General features: G+C 48.5%; 2 protein-coding genes, 1 non-coding gene and 1 pseudogene across 7 annotated transcripts in view; 1 reads left to right on the top strand and 3 right to left on the bottom strand.

Annotated features, from left to right (window-relative positions):
• The window catches only part of TMEM175 (transmembrane protein 175), a 33,211-nt gene extending 12,314 nt beyond the window's left edge, over positions 1-20,897 (bottom strand). Inside the window, exons 1-4 of one of the 4 annotated variants that reach the window (XM_074395764.1) lie at positions 20,778-20,897; positions 4,022-4,205; positions 3,768-3,806; positions 1,544-1,688 (exon numbers count right to left, since the gene is read on the bottom strand). In XM_074395764.1, coding sequence (XP_074251865.1) covers positions 1,544-1,688; positions 3,768-3,806; positions 4,022-4,205; positions 20,778-20,897 — 488 coding nt within the window. Of the gene's footprint in view, positions 1-1,543; positions 1,689-3,767; positions 3,807-4,021; positions 4,206-5,679; positions 7,335-20,777 lie in introns of those variants that run through there. The other 3 variants (XM_039468555.2, XM_074395763.1, XM_074395765.1) reach the window with 3 other exon arrangements.
• Positions 15,342-15,460, bottom strand: LOC120363676 (5S ribosomal RNA). Its single transcript, XR_005579139.2, has one exon. It is a non-coding gene; the product is annotated as a 5S ribosomal RNA (ribosomal RNA).
• Positions 16,219-16,333, bottom strand: LOC120363831 (U6atac minor spliceosomal RNA; annotated as a pseudogene).
• Positions 20,898-20,956: 59 nt separating the features above from the next.
• Positions 20,957-24,791, top strand: part of GAK (cyclin G associated kinase) — a 77,566-nt gene continuing 73,731 nt past the window's right edge. Inside the window, exon 1 of one of the 2 annotated variants that reach the window (XM_074395757.1) lies at positions 20,957-21,261. In XM_074395757.1, the coding sequence (XP_074251858.1) occupies positions 21,117-21,261 (145 nt within the window). In that variant the 5' untranslated portion in view covers positions 20,957-21,116. The remainder of the gene's footprint in view (positions 21,262-24,791) is intronic. The other variant, XM_003934618.4, reaches the window with a different exon arrangement.

Below are 24,791 nucleotides of genomic sequence, written 5' to 3'. Positions count from 1 at the left end.
CAGGAGAACGAGCACAGTCCACAAGGCCCCATTTCTGAAGCGGGAAGGGCACGCCTTAATCACCCACTCCGAAGTTAGGGGCTCTTCCTTGGCTGGGCTTGACTGAGCTGAAGTCCCCCAGCCTGGGGGTCTGTATCCCCGTCAGGGGCCCAATGGTGGCCTCTATCAGACACAGGGGCTCACTCGGGCTGCACATTTCATAAAAAGTAGAAAAGGAAAGGACCCCGTCTCCCTGGAGACGGCAGCACTGGTGACCTGCTAAGCACTGGGACACCGCACACAGGGCTGTAAGTCCTCAGCGGATACACGGGGCAGATCTGTGAAGCCCCCTCCCAGGCTTCTCAGAGCCCCCAGCCCTGCCCTGCCCTGAACTCCACAGCAGGTGCGGCCTCGGATGAACAAGTACACGTGGGAGGGTGTGTGGGGCCCTGTCCTCACCGCTGATCTCATGAGGAGCCTGGCACAGTCCTGGCCCACCAAACTCCACCAGCTGTGGGCCTCCTGGGTGCTCTGTGAACAAGGAAGGCTGAAGAGAAAGCCCTCCCCTAAGTAAGAAGAGGCCCATCTGTCACTAGACACAGTCATCTTGCTGAAAGCAAGTCCGTCATATAAAACGTTCAGCCATGCTTTCAAGGCAGGCTCTGCTGCCTCCCCGGCCACCACCGCGCTGCAGCCCAAGGTAGGTGTGGAGCCTTCCCATGGCCACTGCCCTGCAGCCCTAGCTCCACCCCTGATGTCTTCCTGTCCCTCTCTGCCTGGGGCAGGTGGTCAGTGGCCCTGGCAGCGCTGGGCTCTTGGATCTTTTATTTTTTTGGAGTCTCGCACTGTCCCCCAAGCTGGAGTGCAGTGGTGCAATCGCCGCTCACTCCAACCGCTACCTCCCAGGTTCAAGCCATTCTCCTGCCTCAGTCTCCCACGTAGCTGGAATTAAAGGCACCCGCCACCACGCCCAGCTAATTTTTTATTTTTAGTAGAGGGGGGGTTTCACCATGTAGACCAGGCTGTTCTCTAACTCCTGACCTCAGGTGATCTGCCCACCTCAGCCTCCCGAAGTGCTGGGATTACAGGCATGAGCCACCGCGCCCAGCCTCTCCTTGGATCTTAAAGAACCTTGTTCTCTCAAAGGCAAAGCTCCAGCCCTGGAGCATGTGTCCTGCAGACACAGCCTCCTTGCCGGGGAGACGGCAGTGCGGCGAGACCCCAGGACACAGACCCGGGAGGAAGAGGCTGTGTGCCGTCCAACAGTGTCAGTGGGGGCAGCACAGGTGCCCTCTCCTGCCTGGCTGCAGCCTGGTCTCCAGGCAGCTCTCACAGGCAGGAGGAAGGTCTGTGTGGCTGAGAGGCAGGGGCAGCTCGGAGGACCGTGAGAGGAGTCTCGCTTTAGAGGGAGGGAGCAGCTCCGCCTACGGCCCCAGGGCCCAGTAAGTCCTGCTGTCCCCACGGGGATGAGGGTGGGAAGAGCCGCCTGCTGTCCCCCACTCCTGGGGACAGTGTGTGATGCAGTGTGGGGCACAGGAACCCTGAGAGCGGCCGTGGCCCCCACCTTGTGTGTGCTGCCCAGGCCACCGTTACGATGAGAAAGGTCATCAGGTAGACGGCGATCCGTGTTGCCAGAAGCCTCTGTACACTTCTGTCGAACTGCTGGAGTACAAGAGCACTGCTGTCAGAGCACAGTGACACGAGTGTCCCTGAATGGCAATGGAGACAGCATCATGCGGGGGGCTGTCCTCCACCCAGGATGGGGCGAGGCCCTCAGGTGGGCCCCGTGAGGCGCCTGGGAGGGTCCAGCCTCCACCTCCACCTGGCCTGTCTCCCCTGGTGCCTTCAGGTCCCACCCCTCCAGCCCCCACCCCTTCTCCAGGGCACGGAGCCATGCCCACAGCCACAGGAGCATTCTGGAATCTTCTGTGGGCTGTTCCTGCTGCTTCTGTTCCTGCTGAGCAATCAGCTCTTAAGGAGCTGAGTGTCTGTGAGGAGTCCGCCTCAGGGATGGTGCCCTCTGCGTGTCCTCACGTGGGAAGGGAGAAAAAGGCAAAAGCACCAGGTCACCTCGGAAAGGCTCTGCCTCACAACGCCGTCGCTGTGGGGCTTCGGTGTGTGAACTCTGGAGGGGCATACAGGCTCACACCGTAGCAGGTTTGCACTCGGCACTGCCTGGGTAGGCAATTCTGAAGCAGCCGTGGGTAAGGGCCTCCATGCAAACCGCGAGGGACCTCGCAGATGGCCCACCTGAGGGTCTGTGGTCAGCAGGAGGCACTGGGGGCAGTGCTGCACTCAACCAAGGCCCTCGCCCCTCCAGCCCTGAGAAGGGTTTTCATGCTCTCTCCAGGAACGCTCCAAACAGAAAACCAACCGCTTTACTGTTTTCCTGGGTTCTCTACTTGCAGGCAGGTCTCCAGGTCAATAACTAGCTTTTCAAATCATGGGTTTTCAAAGTTATGACTGTCTTTTACTTAAAGAGTGAGCACAGCCCAGGAGCCCCCCGTCCTCACAAGGAGGTGTCCGCTGCTCTAGCCAGTCCCTGGGATACACGTCAGACCTTTCCCTCTTCCCACAAATGTCTTCTCTGAAACAGCTTCTGACTCTCCAGGACTGTGGCTCAGCCCCTCCCTGTGACCCGGTTAGGACAACAGAGGAAAGTCCCTGAAAGGAGCCCTGACAGCAGAGAAGTCAGAGCAGGGTTAAGGCTGCAGGGTTTTCTTACTTTCAGCCAGCCACACCCTTCATTTTCATGCGACCTCTGCACTGGGCATCTCGGGTGGCTGTGGCCGGGTCTCGGCAACCCCATTCTGAAAGGGGCAGCCGAGGTCAGCATGTTGCATCCTCGGCCAGCACCTCACGACTGAATTTGGCCAAGCCCACCCTGTGGGCCTCGGTGGGAATGCATTTTCCCTGGGGAGGGCAGGGGTGGCCCTGGAGCCCCAGCGCCTGTCCCGCCTGCCACCTGCTGCTGCCCAGGGTCTCCCTGCAAACCAGGCCAGGCTCCACCTGGTTTCTACTTCTCATGAAAACCCTATGAAAAGTCTCGTCATCCTCCGCACAGCTGAGACAGCTGAACTCTAAGCAGCTCCAAAGACTTCCCAGTGTCCCCCAGGCTCAGCCACGGGTCAGAACTGGAGCCCCAGCCTCAGCACCGGCCCAGAAAGGGCTACACCTTCACTGCTGAGCCTCACGCAGCCATGAGGCCCGAGCCTCGCAACCCAGTCACAAGGACACTGAGCCAGACGTGCACCTCAGACGCCTTCCAGTCGCTCCCCTTCTGAGAGTGTTGCTCTTTAGCTCAAACAGTCAAGGTGGCTGTGAGCGGAAACTCTGCCTGTAAACCCTTTGCCCCAACCTCCAGGCCTATAGGAGCAGCCAGGGTGGGCGTGTCCCTGCTGTTTACGCAGAACAGCTACGTAAGAGACCTGCTGGGGCACCTGCCCTCCGGTAAAGGAATCTTCTGCTCTTGAGGCAGGCCTGGAACCTTCCTCTTCCAACTTGTCCTCTGGCTCACCTCCAGGGCACTGCCTTCGTCTGCTGACACAGAGCCTTAGGAGCCCAGCCTCCTGCCCTCCCAGGAGGCCAGGACCTCTGCCAGGATGGGCACAGGCTGAGCAGGCCTTGCTGACTCTCTCCCTTTCCAAGGAGGCCCCCGCCTCCCGCCTCTGCCTTCTCAGCCTTGGAAGCTTCGAAGGGTGCAGGGTCAGCTGCCTGTGCCAGGTCAGGCCTTGGGGACCCTGTGTCTTCTCAGAGCCACACACACAGAGCACAGCCTGCCCCGTTACCTGCTCTGGGGAGATCTCCGTGTGCGTCACAGGCAGGATCTGAGGAAGAAGGAGACAGAAGGAAGCGAGACACTTGATGGGCTGGCTGTGGTGGGACTGGGGACTCCAAGGCTGTGCTGGGCACCCCCTAAGCTGCCTGAGGGGATGGGGGAACCCAAGGATGCTGGCAAGACCTGGGATAGGTCTGAGGCTGGCTGGGCAGTGCCTCAAGGGGCTCGGGGTGGAGCAGGCCTGCACAGGAGCCGGATACGCACCATGACAGTGGCGATGATGGACAGCAGGGCGTCGCTGAAGCTGAGCATGCGTTGGGAGCACTGCAGCCCCTCCCTGGCGTCCTCGTCCCTCCTGCTGGGGGGGCAGTCCTCCAGCGTGCCCAGCACCTGCTCTGGGGCCCAGGGCTGGGACATGGTGGGGTTGCTGGCCGGCAGTCTCAGGAGCCTGGGAGGAAAGGCAGGTCTGAGCGTGCCTGTTGGGCACTCCTGGGGTCGGCCATGCAGCCTCAGCCCTGGGGCTGGGCAGGCCTGGTATGGAGGGCTTGGCCGCAGTTGAAGGGTCCACGCTGCTCTGTCCTCTCCCAGGTGCCCCTCAAATTTCCAGCTTCCAGGCTGAGAGGCCAACAGACGCCACGCCTGGCCCTGTTACTGGTGAATGCTGATCTGGATGAACCAGGCCTCAGTTTCTCCTCAGGGAACAGAAGACAGAAGGAAAGGCACAGAGATCGCCCACCCATGGCCGACCTAAACGTGGAAGAGGACGCACACTGGGGTTGCTTCCCACAGGGGCCTCGCTCTCCCTTGGTGACCTCTGTGGAAACCAAGGCCCTTCACACGCAGCCCGTTTGCACCAGGGCAGGCATTCCAGTCCGTCTGCTGGAGCCTGGGCTGGGCACACACCCAGAACATGCCACAGCCGTGTTCAGCACAGAGCTCTCAGGCATTTTTAATATCAGAGATGTATTGGGAAGATGAACAAGATGCCAGGTGGAGGGTGCTAGGAACAGAAGAGACCCTGGCGCCTCGTGGAGACAGAGCTGAGGCGTGGCTGCACGGTGCTGGGCAGCCTCGTGCCAACTGGGCACTGTGGACTGCACCCTGCACCCGAGATAGAGGCTTGGCACTGAGATGAGTTCCCCAGACACAGGACGTGGCCAGAGGGGTCCATGTTGTCTGAGCCCCACCTGCGGCCAGGCGCCCCTGGAACAGGGAAGGGGGCAGAAATGTGGCAAGGACACCAGTCAGAGGGGCTGCTATGACCCAGGTGAGGGGTGACGGAGGCCTGGTATCCCCAGGAGACACAAAGCATGTGGGAAAGCAGCTCCTAAGAGTATCGGGGCTGTGGTGTGGGGTGGGGAAGGGGGAGCCCACCAGGCCCTGGCAGCACTGTGGTGAGAAAGGCGGGCAGAGCACATCCCTGAGAGACAGCGGGTGTTTGCTTCGGGTCTTTTTCTGGGATACAGCAGAAGCACCAGAGGCTCTCAGGGCAGGGGAGCTGCAGGGGTGGAAGGAGGCTGGGCTAGAGATTCAGCCTTCAGAGGTGCCTCCGATTGAGCAGTGTTAGAAGCAGAAGTAATTTCTGTGCTACCTGGAAATCTAGGGGGGTCTGAGGGAGTGGCACCCGGGAAGGAGGAGAGGAGCAGCAGGGGATAGGCCAGGCCAGGCTCTCCACCATCCCAGGGAAGACGGCCTCCTTGGGAAGGGTGTAGAGAGGCCTTCAGCGCCCGGGAAGTGACAAGACAGGGCCGGTTTTACTCTGAACGGGGTGCTGCTTACTCTGTCAAGGGCATCAGAGGACTGAGCTGCCTGGCCAGCCAAGGGTCCGTGGGAAGAGGGATATGCTGCGTGCTGCTCACACCAAGACAAGACACACAAAAACAAGGAAAGCCCACCCCAGAGGATGGATGAGGGAGGCTCACCGCAGCTTCCAGGGCATTCACTCGACTTTCCCAGCAGGAGATGCAAATGAAACGGTGAGAGGCCAGAGGCCAGCCAGAGCACAGGAGTGAGGTGACCAGGAGGGCAGGGACCCGGGGCAGGAACAGACGGTGGGGGGGTGAGACGACCGGGCAGCAAAGACGTGGGGAAAACAGAAGCTGAGGCAGGAGCGCAAATGGACACATGTTTCAGCAACAATTTAGCAATGGTTAATTAAGGGCAGCATGCACACCCTCTAAGGGTCCATTCTAGGCGGTCTCGTTGTGACTGCCGTGAGATACTGCGTAGGGTCTGTACTGGGCCAACACGTGGCTTTTCTTTGTTTCTTTTTGAGACAGGGTCTCATGCTGTTGCCTAGGCTGGGAAGGCAGTGGTGCAGTCACGGCTCAGTGCAGCCTCAACCTCCCAGGCTCAAGTGATCTTCCCACCTCAGCATCCTGTGCAGCTGGGACTACAGGTGAGCACCACACCTGGCTAATTCTTTGTATTTTTCGTAGAGGCGGGGGCTTCATCATGTTGCCCAGAATGGTCTCGAACTCCTAAGATCAAGTAATCTGCTTGCCTCAACCTCCCAAAGTGCTGGGATTGAGAACTACCACATCTAGCCGGTGTGTTTTAACTAAGAAACATTCTGACTAGTAAGGGACAAATCATTAAACCATGAAGTAAACTATCAGAAAGTTAAAACAGATCTACAAGTATAAAACTGTAAGACACAATGTTAAGACAAAAAAAAAAAACCAAGTTGCAAAAACACTATCATACCATTTATGTCAACAATGAACACATAAAACCATCTATGTTCTTAATTAACACAGTCAGAAATCAAAACCATAAATAAGAACAACTTTCACTAACTTGCAGACAGCATGGCAGTGACCAGGCACGGAGGGCCTGGCAGCAGGCGGGAAGGGGCTTTTGCTGTGTCTAGGTCTTCTCACCTACAAGGCAACAGGCACACAGCCACAGCCAGCTGCAATCCAGATACAAACTGCTCTATCCCCAAGCAGGTCTTTGTGTTCAAGCTTCCCCAACCCCCAGCAACCAGTGATCTGTTTTCTGTTACTGTAATTTTGCCTTTATTTATTTGAGAGTCTCGTTCTGTCACCCAGGCTGGCGTGTAGTGGCATGATCTCGGCTTACTGCAACTTCTACTTCCCAGGTAGAGGGGATTCTCCTGAGCCTCCCGCGTAGCTGGGATTACAGGCACCCGCCACCAAGCCCGACGAATTTTTGTACTTTTAGTAGAGATGGGGTTTCACCATGTTGCCCAGGCTGGTCTTGAACTCCTGACCTAAGGTGATCCACCTGCCTCGGCCTCCAAAATGCTGGGATTACAGGTGGGAGCCAGTGCGCCTGGCCAATTTTGCCTTTTATAGAATGTTGTATAAACAGAATCTCACCCTACAGAGATGGTGAGTCTAACTTCTTTCGAGACTCACTCATGTTGCTGGAAGTATCAGTAACACACTTCTTTGGTTGCTATGGATGGACATACCTCAGTTTGTGCATCTACTCACCAGCTGAAAAACTTGTATTGTTTCGTTTTGCACAATTATTATTATTATTATTTTTATTTATTTATTTATTTTTTTGAGACGGAGTTTCGCTCTTGTTACCCAGACTGGAGTGCAATGGCACAATCTCGGCTCACCGCAACCTCCGCCTCCTGGGTTCAGGCAATTCTCCTGCCTCAGCCTCCTGAGTAGCTGGGATTACAGGCATGCGCCACCATGCCCAGCTACTTTTTTGTATTTTTAGTAGAGACGGGGTTTCACCATGTTGACCAGGATGGTCTCGATCTCTTGACCTCGTGATCCACCCGCCTCGGCCTCCCAAAGTGCTGGGATTACAGGCTTGAGCCACCGCGCCCGGCCTACACAATTATTAATAAAGCCACTATACACAAACATTTGCATACGAGCATTTGTATAAACATGTTTTCATGACTTCTGGGTAAATGCCTTGGCGTGGTTTTGCCAGGCCGTATTGTAAGGACACATCTAACTTCATGAGAAACTACCAGACAATTTGCCGAGGCAGCTGCACTGTCTGCATTCCCACAGCAGTGCATGACACCTGCCCTTGCTCACCTCCTCTGCCACTCAGTTTGGCACAGCTTAAAAAAATAATTTGGCCGGGTGTGGTGGCTCATGCCTGTGATCCTGGCACTTTGGGAGGTTGAGGTAGGTGGATTGCCTGACGTCAGGAGCTCCAGACCAGCCTGGCCAACATGGCAAAACCCAATCTCTACAAAAAATGCAAAAAATAGCCAGGTATGGTCGTGGGTGCGCGTAATCCCAGCTACTCAGGAGGCTGAGGCAGGAGAATTACTTCATCCTGAGAGGTGGATGTTGCAGTGAGCCGAGATTGTGCAACCAGCCTGGAAGACAGGGCAAGAATCTGTCTCAAAAAAAAAAAAAAATTCTTTTATGGATCACCCTTTTATTATTGTGTCTTACAACTCTTTGCCTAACCCAAGATCAGAAAGGTTTTCTGTTTTCTTCTACAAGCTTTTAGGTTTTAGGTGCTACTTTTAGACCCATGATCTACGTTAATTTTTACATAATGTGCAAAGTAGAGTGGAGTTTCTTTTTTTGCATCCAGATGTCCAATCATCCTCATGCCATACTTTCCCTTTCTCCACTGAATTAAATGCCTTTGCACTTGAGTCAAACATTAATTGACTACATTTGTGTAGCTCTATTTTGGAACCCTAGGCAGAAAGATGGAGATTTCCTGAGTTTCTGCTGCCTTTGCAAGAACCCCCACAGCACAGCCCTGCAACTGAGGGCCAGCCTACGGGCAAGGCCATGCATGGGCTTGGGAAGTGAGAAACTCACCTGTGTAGGTCACTTCAAGTGTGATTCCCCTTTCCAACCAACCCACTGGCTTCAACATACCTTTTCTTTTAGTATTAGTTTTTTTTTTTTTTTTTTGAGACGGAGTTTCGCTCTTGTTACCCAGGCTGGAGTGCAATGGCGCGATCTCGGCTCACCGCAACCTCCGCCTCCTGGGTTCAGGCAATTCTCCTGCCTCAGCCTCCTGAGTAGCTGGGATTACAGGCACGTGCCACCATGCCCAGCTAATTTTTTGTATTTTTAGTAGAGACGGGGTTTCACCATGTTGACCAGGATGGTCTCGATCTCTTGACCTCGTGATCCCCCCGCCTCGGCCTCCCAAAGTGCTGGGATTACAAGCTTGAGCCACCACGCCCAGCCTAGTATTAATTTGCAATTATTACAGTAGGAAAAACAGCATGCGGGCGACTTACTCTGACAAAAATAAGATGAAAAGTGACATATATTTCTTTAGGCTCTGACTAATAACGGGAAACACATGTTCATTATATTGTTTTCTAGAACATTTTTCTATGTTTTTTTTTTTTTTTTTTTTTTTTTTGAGACGGAGTTTTGCTCTTGTTACCCAGGCTGGAGTGCAATGGCGCAATCTCGGCTCACCGCAACCTCCGCCTCCTGGGTTCAGGCGATTCTCCTGCCTCAGCCTCCTGAGTAGCTGGGATTACAGGCACACGCCACCATGCCCAGCTAATTTTTGTATTTTTAGTAGAGACGGGGTTTCACCATGTTGACCAGGATGGTCTCGATCTCTTGACCTCATGATCCACCCGCCTCGGCCTCCCAAAGTGCTGGGATTATAGGCTTGAGCCACCGCGCCCGGCCCATTTTTCTATGTTTAATTTTTTTCAATTAAAATTTATTTTTTAAAAATCAGTAAATATTGACTATAGACAGAAAAATACTCAACAAAATATTAACAAATGCAGTCCAGGAACATATAAAAAGGATTATATACCATGACTAAGTGGGATTGATTCCAAAAATGCAAGGTTGGCTTAAAATCTGAAAATCAATTACTGTAATATACCATATCAATAGAGTAACAGATAAAAACCACACGATCATCTCAATAAATGCAGAAAAAGCAATGGACAAAATCCAACTCTTCTTCATAATTAGAACATTCCACATATTATTTAAGGACATCTATAAAAACCCTGTAGTTAACATCATTCTGACGGTAAACATCCCCCACCATCAGGAACAACACAAGTGATGTTTGCTCTTATCACTTCTACACAATGTTGTACTAGAGGTTCCAGCCAGGGCAATCAGGCAAGAAAATTAGATAGAAGACATTCAGATTGGAAGGGAAGAAATAAAATGGTCTCTCTTTGCAAATGATGTGATTTTATATACACAATAAGGAATACACACCCCCAAAACTATTACACTAGTAAATGAATATAAGAAGGTGGCAGAAAACAAGATCAATATACAAAAATAAACTGTGTTTCTTTTTTCTCATTATTTTTGAGACATGATGTCTCTCTCTGGCCCAGGCTAAAATGCAGTGGTGCAATCATCGCTCAATGCAGCCTCGAATTCCTGTGCTCAGGTAATCCTTTGATCTTGGCCTCCCAAAATGCTGGGATTATAGGGGTCAACTACTGCTCCTGGCCACAATGTTTTATTCATTAGCAATAAACAATCTGAGAATGAAATATAAAAAATAATTCCATTTCTAATAGCATCAAAAATTATTTAGGAACAAATTTAACAAAAGTACAAAACTTTGTTGAAAGAGACTGAAGAAAACCTAAATAAGTGAAGAGATGTCCTTTATTCACAAATTGGAAGACAATACTTTTAAGACAGCAGTACTTTCCAAATTGATCTACAGACTCAATGCAATCTCTATAAAAATTTCAATTTATCTATGCAGAAATCAATAAGCTGATCCCAAAATTCAAGGAACCTATAATAGCCAAAATAATCTTGAAAAAGAACAAAATTGAGAGCACTCACACTCCCTGATTTCAAAACTTAGTACAAAGCTTCAATAATGAAGACAGCAGCCGGGCGCGGTGGCTCAAGCCTGTAATCCCAGCACTTTGGGAGGCCGAGGCAGGTGGATCACGAGGTCAAGAGATCGAGACCATCCTGGTCAACATGGTGAAACCCCGTCTCTACTAAAAATACAAAAAAATCAACTGGGCATGGTGGTGCGTGCCTGTAATCCCAGCTACTCAGGAGGCTGAGGCAGGAGAATTGCCTGAACCCAGGAGGTGGAGGTTGCGGTGAGCCGAGATCGCGCCATTGCACTCCAGCCTCGGTAACAAGAGCTAAACTCCGTCTCAAAAAACAAAAACAAACAAAAAAAAATAATAATGAAGACAGCAAAAAGACACAACTAAGAGAGTTCAGAAATAAACCCTACATTTATGGTTAACTGATTCTGACAAGGATGCCAAGACCACTCAATGGGAAATGTCTGTTCAACAAATGGCGTTGGGACAACTGAACATCCAAATGCAAAGCAACGAATTTGGACTCAACCTAATACACATACAAAAATCAACTCCAGGCTGGGCGCGGTAGCTCACGTCTGTAATTCCAGCACTTTGAGAGGCTGAGGCGGGTGGATCATGAGGTCAGGAGATCGAGACCATTCTGGCCATGGTGAAACTGTCTCTATCTACTAAAATACAAAAAATTAACCAGGCGTGGTGGCATGAACCTGTAGTCCCAGCTACTAAGTAGGCTGAGGCAGAAGAATCACTTAAACCCGAGAGACAGAGGTTGCAGTGAGCTGAGATTGTGCCAATGCACTCCAGCCTGGACAGCAGAGTGAGACTTGGTCTCAAAAAAAAAAAAAAAAAGAAAAAAAGAAAAATCAACTCAAAATGATCAATGATTTAAATGTTGTTAAGAGCGAAAACTATGAAACTCTTAGAGGATGATGTTGGAGAAAATCTTCATGACATTGGGTTTGACAAAATATTCTTTTTTTTTTTTTTTTTTTTTTTAAATAAAGAGATGGGGGTCTATGTGGCCCAGGATGGGCTCAAGCAATTCTTCTGCCCTGGCCTCCCAAGTAGCTGGGATTACAGGCGTGAGCCACCACGCCTGGCCAAAAAACTGACTTTTTCTTTAAGCAGCTTTAGGTTTAGAGAAAAACTGAGCAGAGGCGAGACATGGTGGTGCATACCGGTAATCCCAGCACTTTGGGAGGCTGAGGTGGGCAGATCACTTGAGATCAGAAGTTCAAGACCAGCCTGGCCAACACAAAACCCCATCTCTACTAAAAATACAAAAATTAGCTGGGCGTGGTGGTGCACGTTTGTAATCCCAGCCACTTGGGAGGCTGAGGCAGGAGAATTGCTTGAACCAGGGAGGTAGAGGTTGCCATGAGCTGAAATGGCACCACTGCACTCCAGCCTGAGTGACAGAGTGAGACTCTGTCTCAAAAAACAAAACAAAACAAAACAAAAATTAAGCAGAAAGTAGAGTTCTTTTATACAGCTTCACATCCCCCATTCCCCTTTCCCCTATTATTAGTCTTACATTAGTATGGCACATCTATCACAATTGACAAGCAAATATTCATATATTACAATTAAGTCCATGGTTTACAATAGGGTTCATTTTCTGCTGTACCTTCTATAGGTTTTGACAAATGTAAAATGACCTATTTTCATCAAAGCAATATGACACAGAATAGTTTAAATACCCTAAAAATCTCCAGTGCTCCACCCTCCCCCTTTCTCCCTGAACACCTAGCAACTACTGCTCTTTTTTTTTCTTCTTTTGAGATGGGAGTTTCGCTGGAGTGCAGTGGCGTGATCTTGGCTCACAGCAACCTCCACCTCCTGGGTTCAAGCGATTCTCCTGCCTCAGCCTCCTGAGTAGCTGGGATTACAGGCACCTGCCACCATGCCTGGCTAATTTTGTATTTTTAGTAGAGATGGGGTTTCACCATGTTGGCCAGGCTGCTCTCAAACTCCTGACCTCAATTGATCTGCCCGCCTCGGCCTCCCAAAGTGCTGAGATTACAGGCGTAAGCCACCACACCATCCCTATTGCTCTTTTTACTGTCTTCATAGTTTCGCCTCTCCAGAATGCTCTATAGTTAGAATCGTACACTATGTAACATGTAACCTTTTCAGATTGACTTCTTTCATTAAGCAATATGCATTTCAGGTTCGTTCAAGTACTGTTGCTTGATAGCTTATCTTTTTACTACTGAATGCTATCCCATATTATCGATTTATCAGTTAATCTATTCACCTACTGTTCATATGGGCTATTTCCAACAGTGTATTACAAAGTTCTTCATGTTGAGGGAATCCAGTTTATCTGTTTCCTTTATGGATCATGCTTTTAGTGTCATGGCTAAAAATCTCAGAACATTTCATAGATTTTCTTCTATCAGTTTTAGTTTCAGATCTCACCTTTAGATTTATGATTTTAAGTTAATTTTTACATATAGTGCTAGGTATGGATTAAAGTCCCTTGCTTTTTTTTTTTTTTTGAGGCAGAGCCTCACTCTGTTGCCCAGGCTGGAGTGCAGTGTTGTGATCTTGGCTCACTGCAACCTCTGCATCTTGGGTTCAAGCAATTCTCTTGCTTCAGCCTCCCAAGTAGCTAGGATTATTGGCACCTGTCCCCATGCCCAACTAATTATTGTATTTTTAGTAGAGATGCGGTTTCACCATGTTGGTTCAGCTGGTCTCAAACTCCTGACCTCAAGTGATCAGCCCGCCTCGGCTTCCCGAAGTGCTGGGATTACAGGCGTGAGTCCCTGCACCTGGCCCAAGGTTCCTTTTTTTTTTTTTTTAAACATATGAATGTCTGGGCCGGGGGCAGTGGCTCACGTCTGTAACTCCAGCACTTTGGGAGGCCAAGGCGGGTGAAACATCTGAGGTTGGGAGTTCAAGACCAGCCAGAGCAACATGGAAAAACCCCATCTCTACTAAAAATGCAAAATTAGCTGCATGTGGTGGCACATACCTGTAATCCCAGCTACTCAGGAGGCTGAGGCAGGAGAATCGCTTGAAAAACACAAAAACAAAAAGACCCGAATATCTAATTTTTTCCAGTATTATTTGTTGAAACAATTATCCTTTCTCCAATGAACTACTTTTGTACATTTATAAAAAATCAATTCACCATAGAGACCTGTGAACCAGTTTCTGTACTCTCCTACTTAGCTATCTTTATATCACCTCCACTGTTGCCCAGGCTAGATTCAAACTCCTAGGCTCAAGAGATCCTACCGCCTCAACATGCCAAGTTGCTGCAACTACAGGCACATACCTCTACACCCAGCCACCACAGTGGCTGATTACCGTGGCTTTCAGTGTTTCAGTTAAGTAACGTATGTCATACAGTTTTGTCTTCTCCTTGTTCAAACTTGTTTTGGCTATTCTAGCTCCTCTGCAGAGCCAAATAAGTTTTAGAAACTATGTGTGAAATTCTTATAGGCTGCTGGGAATTTGACTGGATTACCCTGAATCTACACATCAGTTGAATCTCCTAGTTTATGAATATGGCATATCTCTCCATTACCTATCAGTTTGATTTTTTTTCAGTGAAGTTTCGTAGTTTTCAGCATATAAGTTTTGCACATCTTTTTTCACATTTAACCCAAGTATTTCAGACTTTCTGATGCTATTGTAAATGTTTCTAACTTCAACCTCCAATATTTATTGCTGGTATATGGAAATGAAGTGATTTTTGCATATTTATCTTGTATCCTGCTACCTTGCCAAACTCACTAGTAGCTCTTTTCATATCTGATTTTTTTTTTTTTTTGAGACCAAGTCTCACTTGTCTCCCCGGCTGTAATGCAGTGGCGTGATCTCAGCTCACTGCCACCTCCACCTCCCAGGTTCAAGGGTTTCTCCTGCCTTAGCCTCTGGAGTAGCTGAGATTACAGGTGCGTGTCACCACACCCGGCTAATTTTTGTATTTTAAGTAGAGACGGGGTTCCATCATGTTGGCCAGGCTGGTCTCAAATTCCTGACATCAGGTTGTCTGCCCGCCTCAGCCTCCGTAAGTGCCGGGATTACAGGTGTGACCCACCGCACCTGGCATCAACACTCTTTATCTTGCCTGATGACGTTGGCTAGAATTTCTGCTACAATGCTGAATAGTTGTGAGATCACACAGGCAGCCTTGGTTTGTTCCTGGTCTTAGGAAAATATTCAGTCTTTTATTATTTCATATGATGCTAGCCACAGGTTTTTCACAGATGCCCTTCCTATGCTGAAGAAGTTTCATTTTACTTCTAGTTTGTTGAGTTTTTTAAGAAATCAGTAATGGATGTTGGATTCTGTCAAATGCTTCTTTGGATCTACTGAGATGATCCATTTTGTTTTTTCACTTTTTTTCTTTTTATGAGATGGAGTCTCAACTCTGCCACCCAGGTTAGAATGCAGTGGAGCAATCCTGGCTCACTGCAACCTCCACCTCCTGGGTTCAAGCGATTCTCCAGCCTCAGCCTCCCAAGTAGCTGGGATTACAGGTACCTGCCGCCACACCTGGCTAATTTCTGTAGTTTTAGTAGAGACAGGGTTTCACCATTTTGGCCAGGCTGGTCTTGAACTACTGGCGTTGGGATCTGTCTTGGCCTCCCGAAGTGCTGAGATTACAGGCATGAGCCACTGTGCCCGGCCTTTTTCACTCTTAAGAGTGTGAATTATATCGATCAACTTTCAAATCCTAATCCAACTTTGCATTCTTGGGATATCCCACTTGGTTGTGGTATATTATCCTTCTGTATACAGTGTTGGATTCAGTTTGCTAAGCAATGTTTTTTTTATTATTTTTATTTTTAAAGCCTACAGCACCCGGTATTCCCAGGCGGTCTCCCATCTAAGTACTAATCAGGCCTGACCCTGCTTAGCTTCCGAGATCAGATGAGATCAGGTGCATTCAGGGTGGTATGGCCATAGACACTAAGCAATGTTTTAAATGAATTTTCACATCTATGTTCACAAGAGATATTATCCTGTAGTTTTCTAGGAGTCTTTGTGGAGTTCTGGTATCAGAATAATGCTGTTAGGAAAGAATTGGGAAATAATTCCTTCCTTCAATTTCCTGTGAGTCTGTATAGAACTGGTATTATTTATTCCTTAAATGTTTGGTAGAATTCTCAGTGAAGCTATCTAAGTCTGGAGTCATGTTTGTTTGTTTTTGTTTGTTTTAAAGACGGTGTTTCACTCGTTCCCAGGCTGGAGTGCAATGGCATGATCTCAGCTCACTGCAACCTCTAACTCCTGGGTTCAAGTGATTCATTCTCCTGCCTCAGCTTCCCAAGTAGCTAGGATTACAAGCACCCGCCACCACTAATTTTTGTATTTTTAGTAGAGATGAGGTTTCACCATGTTGGCCAGGCTGGTTTCGAACTCCTGACCTCAGGTGATCCACCTGCCTTGGCCTCCTAAAGTGCTGGGATTACAGGTGTAAGCCACCTCACCCAGCCAAGTCTGGAGTCTTCTTTAAAGGAAGATTTGTCAACTATAAATTCAATGCTTTAATAGACATAGAGCTGTTTAGGTTATTTATTTCCTTCTTTTTAAAAAACATTTAAGTTTTTAATTTTTGTACGTATATAATAGGTACATCTATTTATGAGGTACATGTTTTGATACAAGCATGCAATGTGTAATAATCATATCATGGAGAATGGGGTATCCATCCCCTCAAAAAAACAAAAAAAGATGGTTAGATGCCATAAAGTGTGTTGCAATGCCTTAACCGTATGCATGTCAGGGCCTCTTTCATCCTTGTCAAGCGGAGTGCTAGCCTTCTCTCCTTTCATACACACTATCTATTTCTTCTTAAAAGAGCTTAAGTAGTTTGTGCTTTCCAGGAATTTGTTTAATCTAAGATGCTGAATTTGTTGTCCTGAAGTTGTTCATAACAGTCTCTGATTATCCTTTCAGTAGTGATGTCATCTCTCATTCCTGACACTGGTAATTTGTGTCTTGTCTTTTTCTTGTTCAGTCTGACCAGAGATTTTTCAGTTTTATTAATCTCAAATAATCAGCTTTTAGTTTCACTGATTTTCTCTATTGCTTTTGTTTTCTATTTTTTTGAATTCCACTCTGATACTTATTATCTGCCTTCTTATACTCACTTTGGGTTTCATTTGCTCTTACTTTTCTAGGTTTTTTTTTTTTTTGAGACAGAGTCTTGCTCTGTGGCCCATATTGGAGTGCAGTGGCATGATCTCAGCTCACTGCAATCTCTGCCTCCTGGGTTCAAGTGATTCTCTTGCCTCAGGCTCCCAAGTAGCTGGAACTGCAAGCGTGCACTGGCATGTTCAGCTAATTTTTTTTATTTTTAGTAGAAATGGGGTTTCACCATGTTGGCTAGGCTGGTCTCAAATCTCTGACCTCAAGGGATCTGCTTGCCTTGGCCTACCAAAATGAGCCACCATGCCTGGCTGACTTCTAGTTTCCTAAGGTGACTGCTGAGGTCACTGATTTGAGACCTACCTTTTAATACTGTTTTAGCTGCATCCCACTATTTTTAAATGTTGCATTTTCATTTTCATTCTGTTCAAAATACTTTGTAATTTCCCTTTTCTTTGTTGACCCATGAGTTATTTAAAAGTGAGTTATTCAGTTTCCAAATATTCAAAGGATTTTCCAATCTGTTAATGATTTCTACTTTAATATTAAATATCATTCTGGTCAGATAACATACTGGTTTAGTAGACGGGAATATGATCAGGCTTAGTAAATGTTTTAATGCACTTGAAAAATTGTGTATTCTAGGCTGTTATTGTGAGGAATGTTCCATAAATGTTCATTATGTCAAGTCGGTTGACAGTTATGTTCAAGTCTACTATATCCTTAGTGATTTTCTGGGTATTTATCCTATCATTTATTGAGAAAGAACATTCTCCAACTACATCAATCTCCGACTACAATTGTGATTTTTCTCCCTCCTTGCAGCTATTAGTATATGTTTCAAGTATTTTAGAGCTTGGTTGTTATGTGCATAAATGTTTAGGATTATCATGTCTTTTTGATGAATTCACCCCTTCATCATTATAAAATGATCTTCTTAATTTCTTATAATATTATTTGCTATAAAATTCAGAAGATCAGGTATGGGGATTAAGACTATAAATTCAGTTTTGGATATATACATGTTTATATATGTGGTGAGATAGATATCTAAGTACAACCATCTGAGAATTCAGATGAGATATGAAGATAGATATTTGGGTTAAGATAGTATTACTGTAGCATCTACTTCAATGCCAATAAATAAAGGTGCTCCTTGGCCGGGCGCAGTCACTCACGCCTGTAATCCTAGCACTTTGGGAGGCCAAGTAGGCAAATCACGCGGTCAGGAGATCGACACCATCCTGGTGTTGATCTGACTAACACGGTGAAATTCCAACTCTACTAGAACTACAAAAAATTAGCCAGGCATGGTGGCATGTGCCTGTAGTCCCAGCTACTTGGAAGGCTGAGGCAGGAGAATCGCTTGAACCCGGGAGGTGGTGGTTGCACGGAGCCAAGATGGTGCCACTGCACTCCAGCCTGGCGACAAAGCCAGACTCAGTCTCAAAAAAGAGAAAAAGAAAGAAAAAAAAAAGGTGCTCCATACACATTCATAAGTAGTCTGACTCTGGTTTCCAAAGTAATTACATGGTTTAGAAATCATCACTTGATCCTAGGTCATGCCAGTATAAGTTCATGGCCCCAAATGAGTGCTTAAACCAGGTGTCCCCAAACTGCGGCCCGCAGGCTGCATGCGGCCCCCTGAGGCCATTTATCCGGCCCCCCGCCACACTTCAGGAAGGGGCACCTCTTTCACTGGTGGTCAGTGAGAGGAGCACAGTATGTGGCGGCCCTCCAACGGTCTGAGGGACAGTGAACTGGCCCCCTGTGTAAAAATTTTGGGGACGCCTGGCTTAAACTCTATCATGCTTTCTAGTGAATTATTTCTAGTGAATTATTATCTAGTAATAGCTATTCTAGATCTTTTCGACACTTCTTAAATCTTGAGTTTCCTACCTCCCCTCTCATTTTCAGTTGATGTTTTTCTTTCCTCATTCACAATGAAAACAGAAGCCATTAGATAATTTCTTCACCTTCATTCTAATAAATACATACAGTTACCTGCAACTACAACCCACGTTTCTTCCTCTCCTATGTGTTTTTCCTGTGTCCAAAGCAAATACCTCTACCTATACTTTGGATGTCATTCCCCAAGTATGTTATTAAAAACAGAGGACATCTCATTAGGATAGAATTATCTCATTATTCCTCTTTTTTCTGTACCGGCAAACCTTATCTTATCTCCTTTCCATTAGCTTTAGGCTGCTCAAGAATCTCTCATTTTAAATCATCTCAACACTACATCATCCTTCTAGCTCCCATATTCTCTTCTTCACAGCCAAACTTCTTGAGTTATCTCTACTTGCCATCTCTATCTCATCATCTCTTCATTCCGCCACTATGGTAATATGTAGCTTCCACCTCATTACTCCAATGAAGCTATTCTTGGTGAAAACACGTATCTTCTACTTCTTTTCCTACTTGACTTTTTAAGTGGCATTAAACACTCTGAACTACATTCTCTGACCCGAACTTCCTCGCTCCTTGGCTCTTGGTTTTCTTCGTCCTTCACCGGCTGCTCTTTCTCCATATGCTGTGCATCCTCTGAAGGTTCAAACCCCTTTATGTCTAATATGCCATCTCCGTTGGTCTTCTCTTCAGCTCCTCGAGCCAACTGCCGCCTATACGCCGAAGATGCCCAAATATCTGTCTCCAGCATGGCCTCCTTCCTGAGCTCTCAATCCTTCTATTCCACAGCCTAACAGAAAAATGCAGTGGCTGGAAAAGCTATGACTTGTGTTGAATTTTAGCTGTACTGCTTGTTGATCCTGGCCAAATAATGGCATTTTAAGCATATTTTCTCATCCCAAAATAAAGGGGGTTAATCATACTGTGCTTTCTTCACAAAGATGTTTTAGGATCATTACAATGAATCATTACAGCAAAGAATGCTGTAAGCAATAACTCACTGTATAAACTAAGCTACTGCTATTGTCATTTTTCAAGGTCTCATTTGGCTTCCTGCAACACTTCAATCCATAAAATAGGTAAGTGTTCCAGTGAGCTGAGCTTATTTATTATCTTTTAATGATAAAGATAACAGATGTCAGCTTCTGAGACAGGTAAGATGCTGATTTGAGCTTTAGAATCCATTTTTGAGTTTGAGAACAAATATTCTACGCAAAGAGTTGCAACCTCAAACGACTATAGGGACCAGACAGTTAACATACATGAGCCAAGCCGGCCAGGCAAATAACTGTCTTACCTGAAGGGACCGCTCTAGGTACTGGTAACACACGTGATTTGGGGTCCAATATTGATAAGTTTGATTTTTCTACAGAGGCTGAAAAACTAGGTTTTTAAAGTTTAGGCCTTTCAATCTTTTTTTTTTTTTTTTTTTTTTTTGAGGCGGAGTCTCAGTGTGTTGCCCAGGCTGGAGTGCAGTGGTGTGATCTCAATCTTGGCTCAATGACTGCAACCTCCACCTCCCGGGTTCAAGCGATTCTCCTGCCTCAGCCTCCGAGTAGCTGAGATTACAGGCGTGAGCCACCGCGCCCGGTCTTTAAATGACAGCAACGAATTCACGTCCTGCTATCCACCCCCAACCCCCAAATACTGCGTGGGTCAAAAACCAAAAATGCATTTTCTGTGAGCCATTCCCTTATTATCCCACAAGGAAAGTCACCTCGTCATGTTGGGCACTATGAACCCTTCCAAGTGGTTCAAGAGGACCTGCTTTTTGTCTTGGAAAAGGCGACGATGCGAACGAACCTCGAGGGCACGGCTGCCCAGAACGAAGGTTTTCTGCCCCCGGCTCCCACGGCTGGTCGCTGCCCCCGCCCAGACTGGGGCCCTCTGCTCGGAAGACAGGGGGGTGCAGCAGCCTTTCACCCGCACACTGCCGGAGGGGGCTGCCAGCCTTACTCGCCAAGCGTCACGGGAAACGCCGACCTCCGGAAGGCAAAAACCAAGTCTTTATTGAAGGCTTAACGGACGCGAACGCCGGGCTCCTTAGCCAACTGAGAGAAGAAGGCGCGAACCCGTTTTTCTCCCACTGCTAACAGCAAGCGGGAGGCAGACGCCACCCAGAGGACGGTGAAGCGCTTAAACCGGAGACAGCTGAGAGGAGCCTCCCGCAAAACAGACCACGTGGGGAACGGTACCGGGAGCTGGGACGCGGCGCCGAACTACCTGGGCGGGAATCGCCACGGCGACGGCTCCGCGCGCCTCCGCTTGAGTCCGGCCAGCCGGGCGCTCGACGGCAGGAAGTTCGTCACGAGCCCGGCGACGCCGCGCACGCGCTGTCTGCATCGGACCTCTGCGTCTGCGCGCGCAGCCAGGAAGTGAGGCCGCAGCGGGAGGGGATGGGGCTGGGCCGCGACGCGCTCTCACGCGCGCCTACGTCACGGCGTCGGGGCGGAAGATGGTGCCGCTCGGGGCCGGCGGTTGCTGAGCGGACCCGGAGAGCGAGGCGGCGGGAGCCCGAGCCCGACCACTCCGGCTGCCGCGGGGTGCGGCGCTGCCACCACCATGTCGCTGCTGCAGTCGGCGCTCGACTTCTTGGCGGGCCCAGGCTCCCTGGGCGGCGCTTCCGGCCGCGACCACAGTGACTTCGTGGGGCAGACGGTGGAACTGGGCGAGCTACGGCTGCGGGTGCGGCGGGTTCTGGCCGAAGGTGAGGCCCGGGTCGGCGGCGCGGGTGCGGCCGCGGAGCGTCGTCTCCCGAACGCTGCGGGCAGCGTCAGCCGGGAGTGGAAGGGCGTGGGTCGGGGCTGGGGAGGGTCCCGGCGGGGGTCGTGGGTCACGGTCGGCCAGGGGAGGGTCTCTGCCGGGGGCGCGGGTCACAGTGGGGCGGGGGTCAGTGCCGGCCGGCGGCGATCGCGGAGGGCGAGGCTGGGTGCGGGTCGGGTCCTTCTGGTCCTAGGAGTAGGGTCAGGTTGCAGCAAGGCCTGGGGCTCGGGGACCCCCCTGAGGGTGGGTGGGGGAAGACGTTACAGTGAGGATGGTGGCCGGCAGGGAGCTTGGGTGGGGGCCATAGCGGAGGCTGAGGGAGGCTGCCTGGAAGGCCGGCAGCTGGAGGCAGGAGGTGAGCGGTGCGGGAGCGGGGCTTAAGCCTTGGCCTTTTCCCTGACGTCTAGGGTTATTGGGCAGGCAGGGACAGGGCTGGACTTTGGAGGTGAGGGCTGGTTCTTCTAGAGTCCAGGGAACTTCAGACTGGGTGGTTGCACACGCGTGGCAGGTAGTTGGGGTCGGTCGTAGCCTGGGGTTGGGTTGCTGAGGGTAGACAGGGCTGTGTCTCGTGATCTCGTGACCCCTTCTTAGCACCTCAGTGTTTCTCTTCCCGGTGAACATCTACTTGTGTGATTGCATGTGTAGAACAGGAAGCAGAGCTAGTAGCTGTGACCTACATTGAACTTGCAGAGTGAACCGGTCGCTCAGCTTAAGTACTCTTGAGCCAGTCTCTAGTCAGTTTCGTTTCTGCATGCCATTTCTAGCTTCCTGAATGTCCTCTCCGTCTGTCACACGGTGTGGGGAACACTCCCGTGTGAGACCCCTAAAAGGCGTGAGTCTCGCTATACGGTGAGTTTGATCCCAAACACAGTTTCCTACTGGAGGCAGTCGAGCTATCCGGAATATAGGAACTTAAAGATGAATGATCAGTTTCTAATATCAACCACAATATCGTTTGGGCCTAAAACTATGCGTTGCTGCTAGACCGAGTGACCCCCTGCCGGCAATCAGTTCCTGCTTTTAACCTTTTTATGACTCTTTAAGTATAAGTTTTAACCTTTACTTACCTGACTGCCTTGTACCCTAGATAATGGTTTAACTGTCGATATTTGCAAAGCAAAACACCATAAGGGATGGCTTTGATTCCTGACTCAGAGATTCCTGAATGGGGAAGTTGAGTTAAGTTGAGTCAGGAGTAGACAAAGGAGAATCTGATTAAAAGATATTCTGATGAGCAAAACCAAAAAACCTTTTCACATTTCAGTTCTAAAACAAGGTCAAACCAGAGATACCTGCAGCCAGGAGGAATAATGTTTGGATGTAAACAAGCTTTGTGAATGTTTGGATGTAAACAAGCTTTGTGAATAATGTTTGGATGCAAACAAACTTTGTGATTGTAGGAAATTCTGTTACTTTTTACAACCATTGATTGCATATCTGACTTCTCTATTGTATAGGCCATGTGAGGCATACATTTGCATTCCTCTTACTATGACAGAAACCAGAGCCAACAAAGTGTATTTATTCCTGGCCTTTGAAAAATAAAATTTGCTGTTTAGGCACAGCCTATCAGCCCTCCAGATGCCTCGCTTTCTCTCTCTCTGTCTTTATTATTTTTCCAGGCGCACTCCCTCTTCTAGGTATTGGGACCCTCTTGCAGGTCGAGAGACCCCCGGGCAGACGTGCCTACCGGTCCCGGACGGTCCATGACAACACAGAATCGATCACCAGTGTCAGTGGGTCCCATTGTCTCTTGTGGATCTTCCTTACTTTTTTGTCCAGTGGTGCCTGGGGGTGTGTCACGTTTCAGTGGCTGTGAAGTTTATTGGCTAAACACAGATGACTTCGGTGCTGCAACGTAAGGCTGTTCTGCTATGTTGGCACAGGGAGAGGGAGTGAAGCCACGCAGAAGCCCTCACCCGCTCCGTGGTACCTCTCAGGGCTGGAGGGTTTGCCTGTCCAGGTGGCCGCCCTGTGACCAGAGAGGAAACTATCCCAAAATTCTGATTATCACAGAAGGCTTGCAGAGACATTTTGACTGCAGCATTATCACACACTTTGTCTCCACTGTGGTCAAGACCAAACAGATTTTGGGTATGATTTGGTAAGAAAGCTCTAGGCTCTTCTTTCAGAGGTGGGGGCCAAAGTGTGATATTCTTTCATATTTGTTAGAAGACAGACTTCCCCCAGATCAACTCATTTATTATGGAAATACTAGGTGGTAATCTTCATTCTTTTAAGAAATCCATAGTGGACAGGACTTGGTTTCTGGAACTTCAGACTTGTGCTCTGGGGTGGAGAGACGAGGCAGTATGGGGACCGATCCTGGGGGGTGGTACAGACAGGGTGACCTCCGGGGAGGGACCAGCAGACGATGGCATGGATGGGATGGGAGGGATGGAGAATGCACCCTCACTGGGGCCCAGAGAAGACTCACGTAAAGAAAGAAAACTGTGGGTCACTTAGCAACCAGGAAGAGGAACAAGGAAATGTGGGCGGACGCTCATGTTGTGCAAAAGAACTCATTTCCCTTTGCTACCTACGCGGGTCAGGAGATAAAGATAACCAATGCAATGAGGAGTTGTAGATTTCCTCCTTGTAAACTTAACAGGTGGCTTGCAGCCTCCTGAGTACTTTGAAGGCTCTTTGAACTGAAACAGGGTATGAAAACGGAATGATTTTAATTTACATAAACATATTTAAATAAGTTCTGTCTGGACAGCAACCTCAGAATGTAGGCTGTCTTATGTAAACATGGCGACGGCCCGTAATCGAACGCTTGAGTACAGATACTTGCAGTGTCAGAATTTTTCAGGTTTCAGAATGATCATTGCAGCATGTAACGCTGTATATCATGGGATACTCCCAGAGGAGTTGGGAAAGTATTCTGTAATTGAAGACATTAGTGTTTCTGTAATTAAATGAATAAATATTCTCACTGTGGGATAAAGTCTGTAATTAGCCCTGTATCAGTTCATGTCAGGTTTTATCCCAAATGAGGTTATGATAGATTTGCTGTCAAATGAGTTAAGAAAAAATGGTTTTCATAGCTTTTAGGAATTTGGACTTATGGTTGAGTGGGTTTTTAGGCAGAACTGTGGAGCCAGATAGCTTTCTAATTTTTTCAGATTTGTTCTGTCATCCTTTTTTTTTCTTTTTTTAAGAGATGAGGTCTTACTCAGGATGTATTTGAACCGTGTTCTAGATCTTCCTACCTCAGCCTCCTGAGTAGCTGGGGTTACAGGCATGTGCCACTGCACCTGGCTAGTCTGGTTTTTTTTTTTTTTTTTTTTTTTTTTTTTGGGACAGAGTTTCATTCTTGTTGCCGAGGCTGGAGTGCAATGGCGAGATCTTGGCTCACTGCTACCTCCATCTCCCGGATTCAAGCGATTGGATTACAGGCACGTGCCGCCACCACCGGGCTGTTTTTGTATTTTTAGTAGAGACGAGGTTTCACCTCGTTGGCCAGGCTGG

This window comes from Saimiri boliviensis, chromosome 3 (genome assembly GCF_048565385.1).
Source record: "Saimiri boliviensis isolate mSaiBol1 chromosome 3, mSaiBol1.pri, whole genome shotgun sequence".
Classification (NCBI taxonomy): domain Eukaryota; kingdom Metazoa; phylum Chordata; class Mammalia; order Primates; family Cebidae; genus Saimiri; species Saimiri boliviensis.
This window is presented reverse-complemented; position numbering and strand designations above follow the sequence as displayed.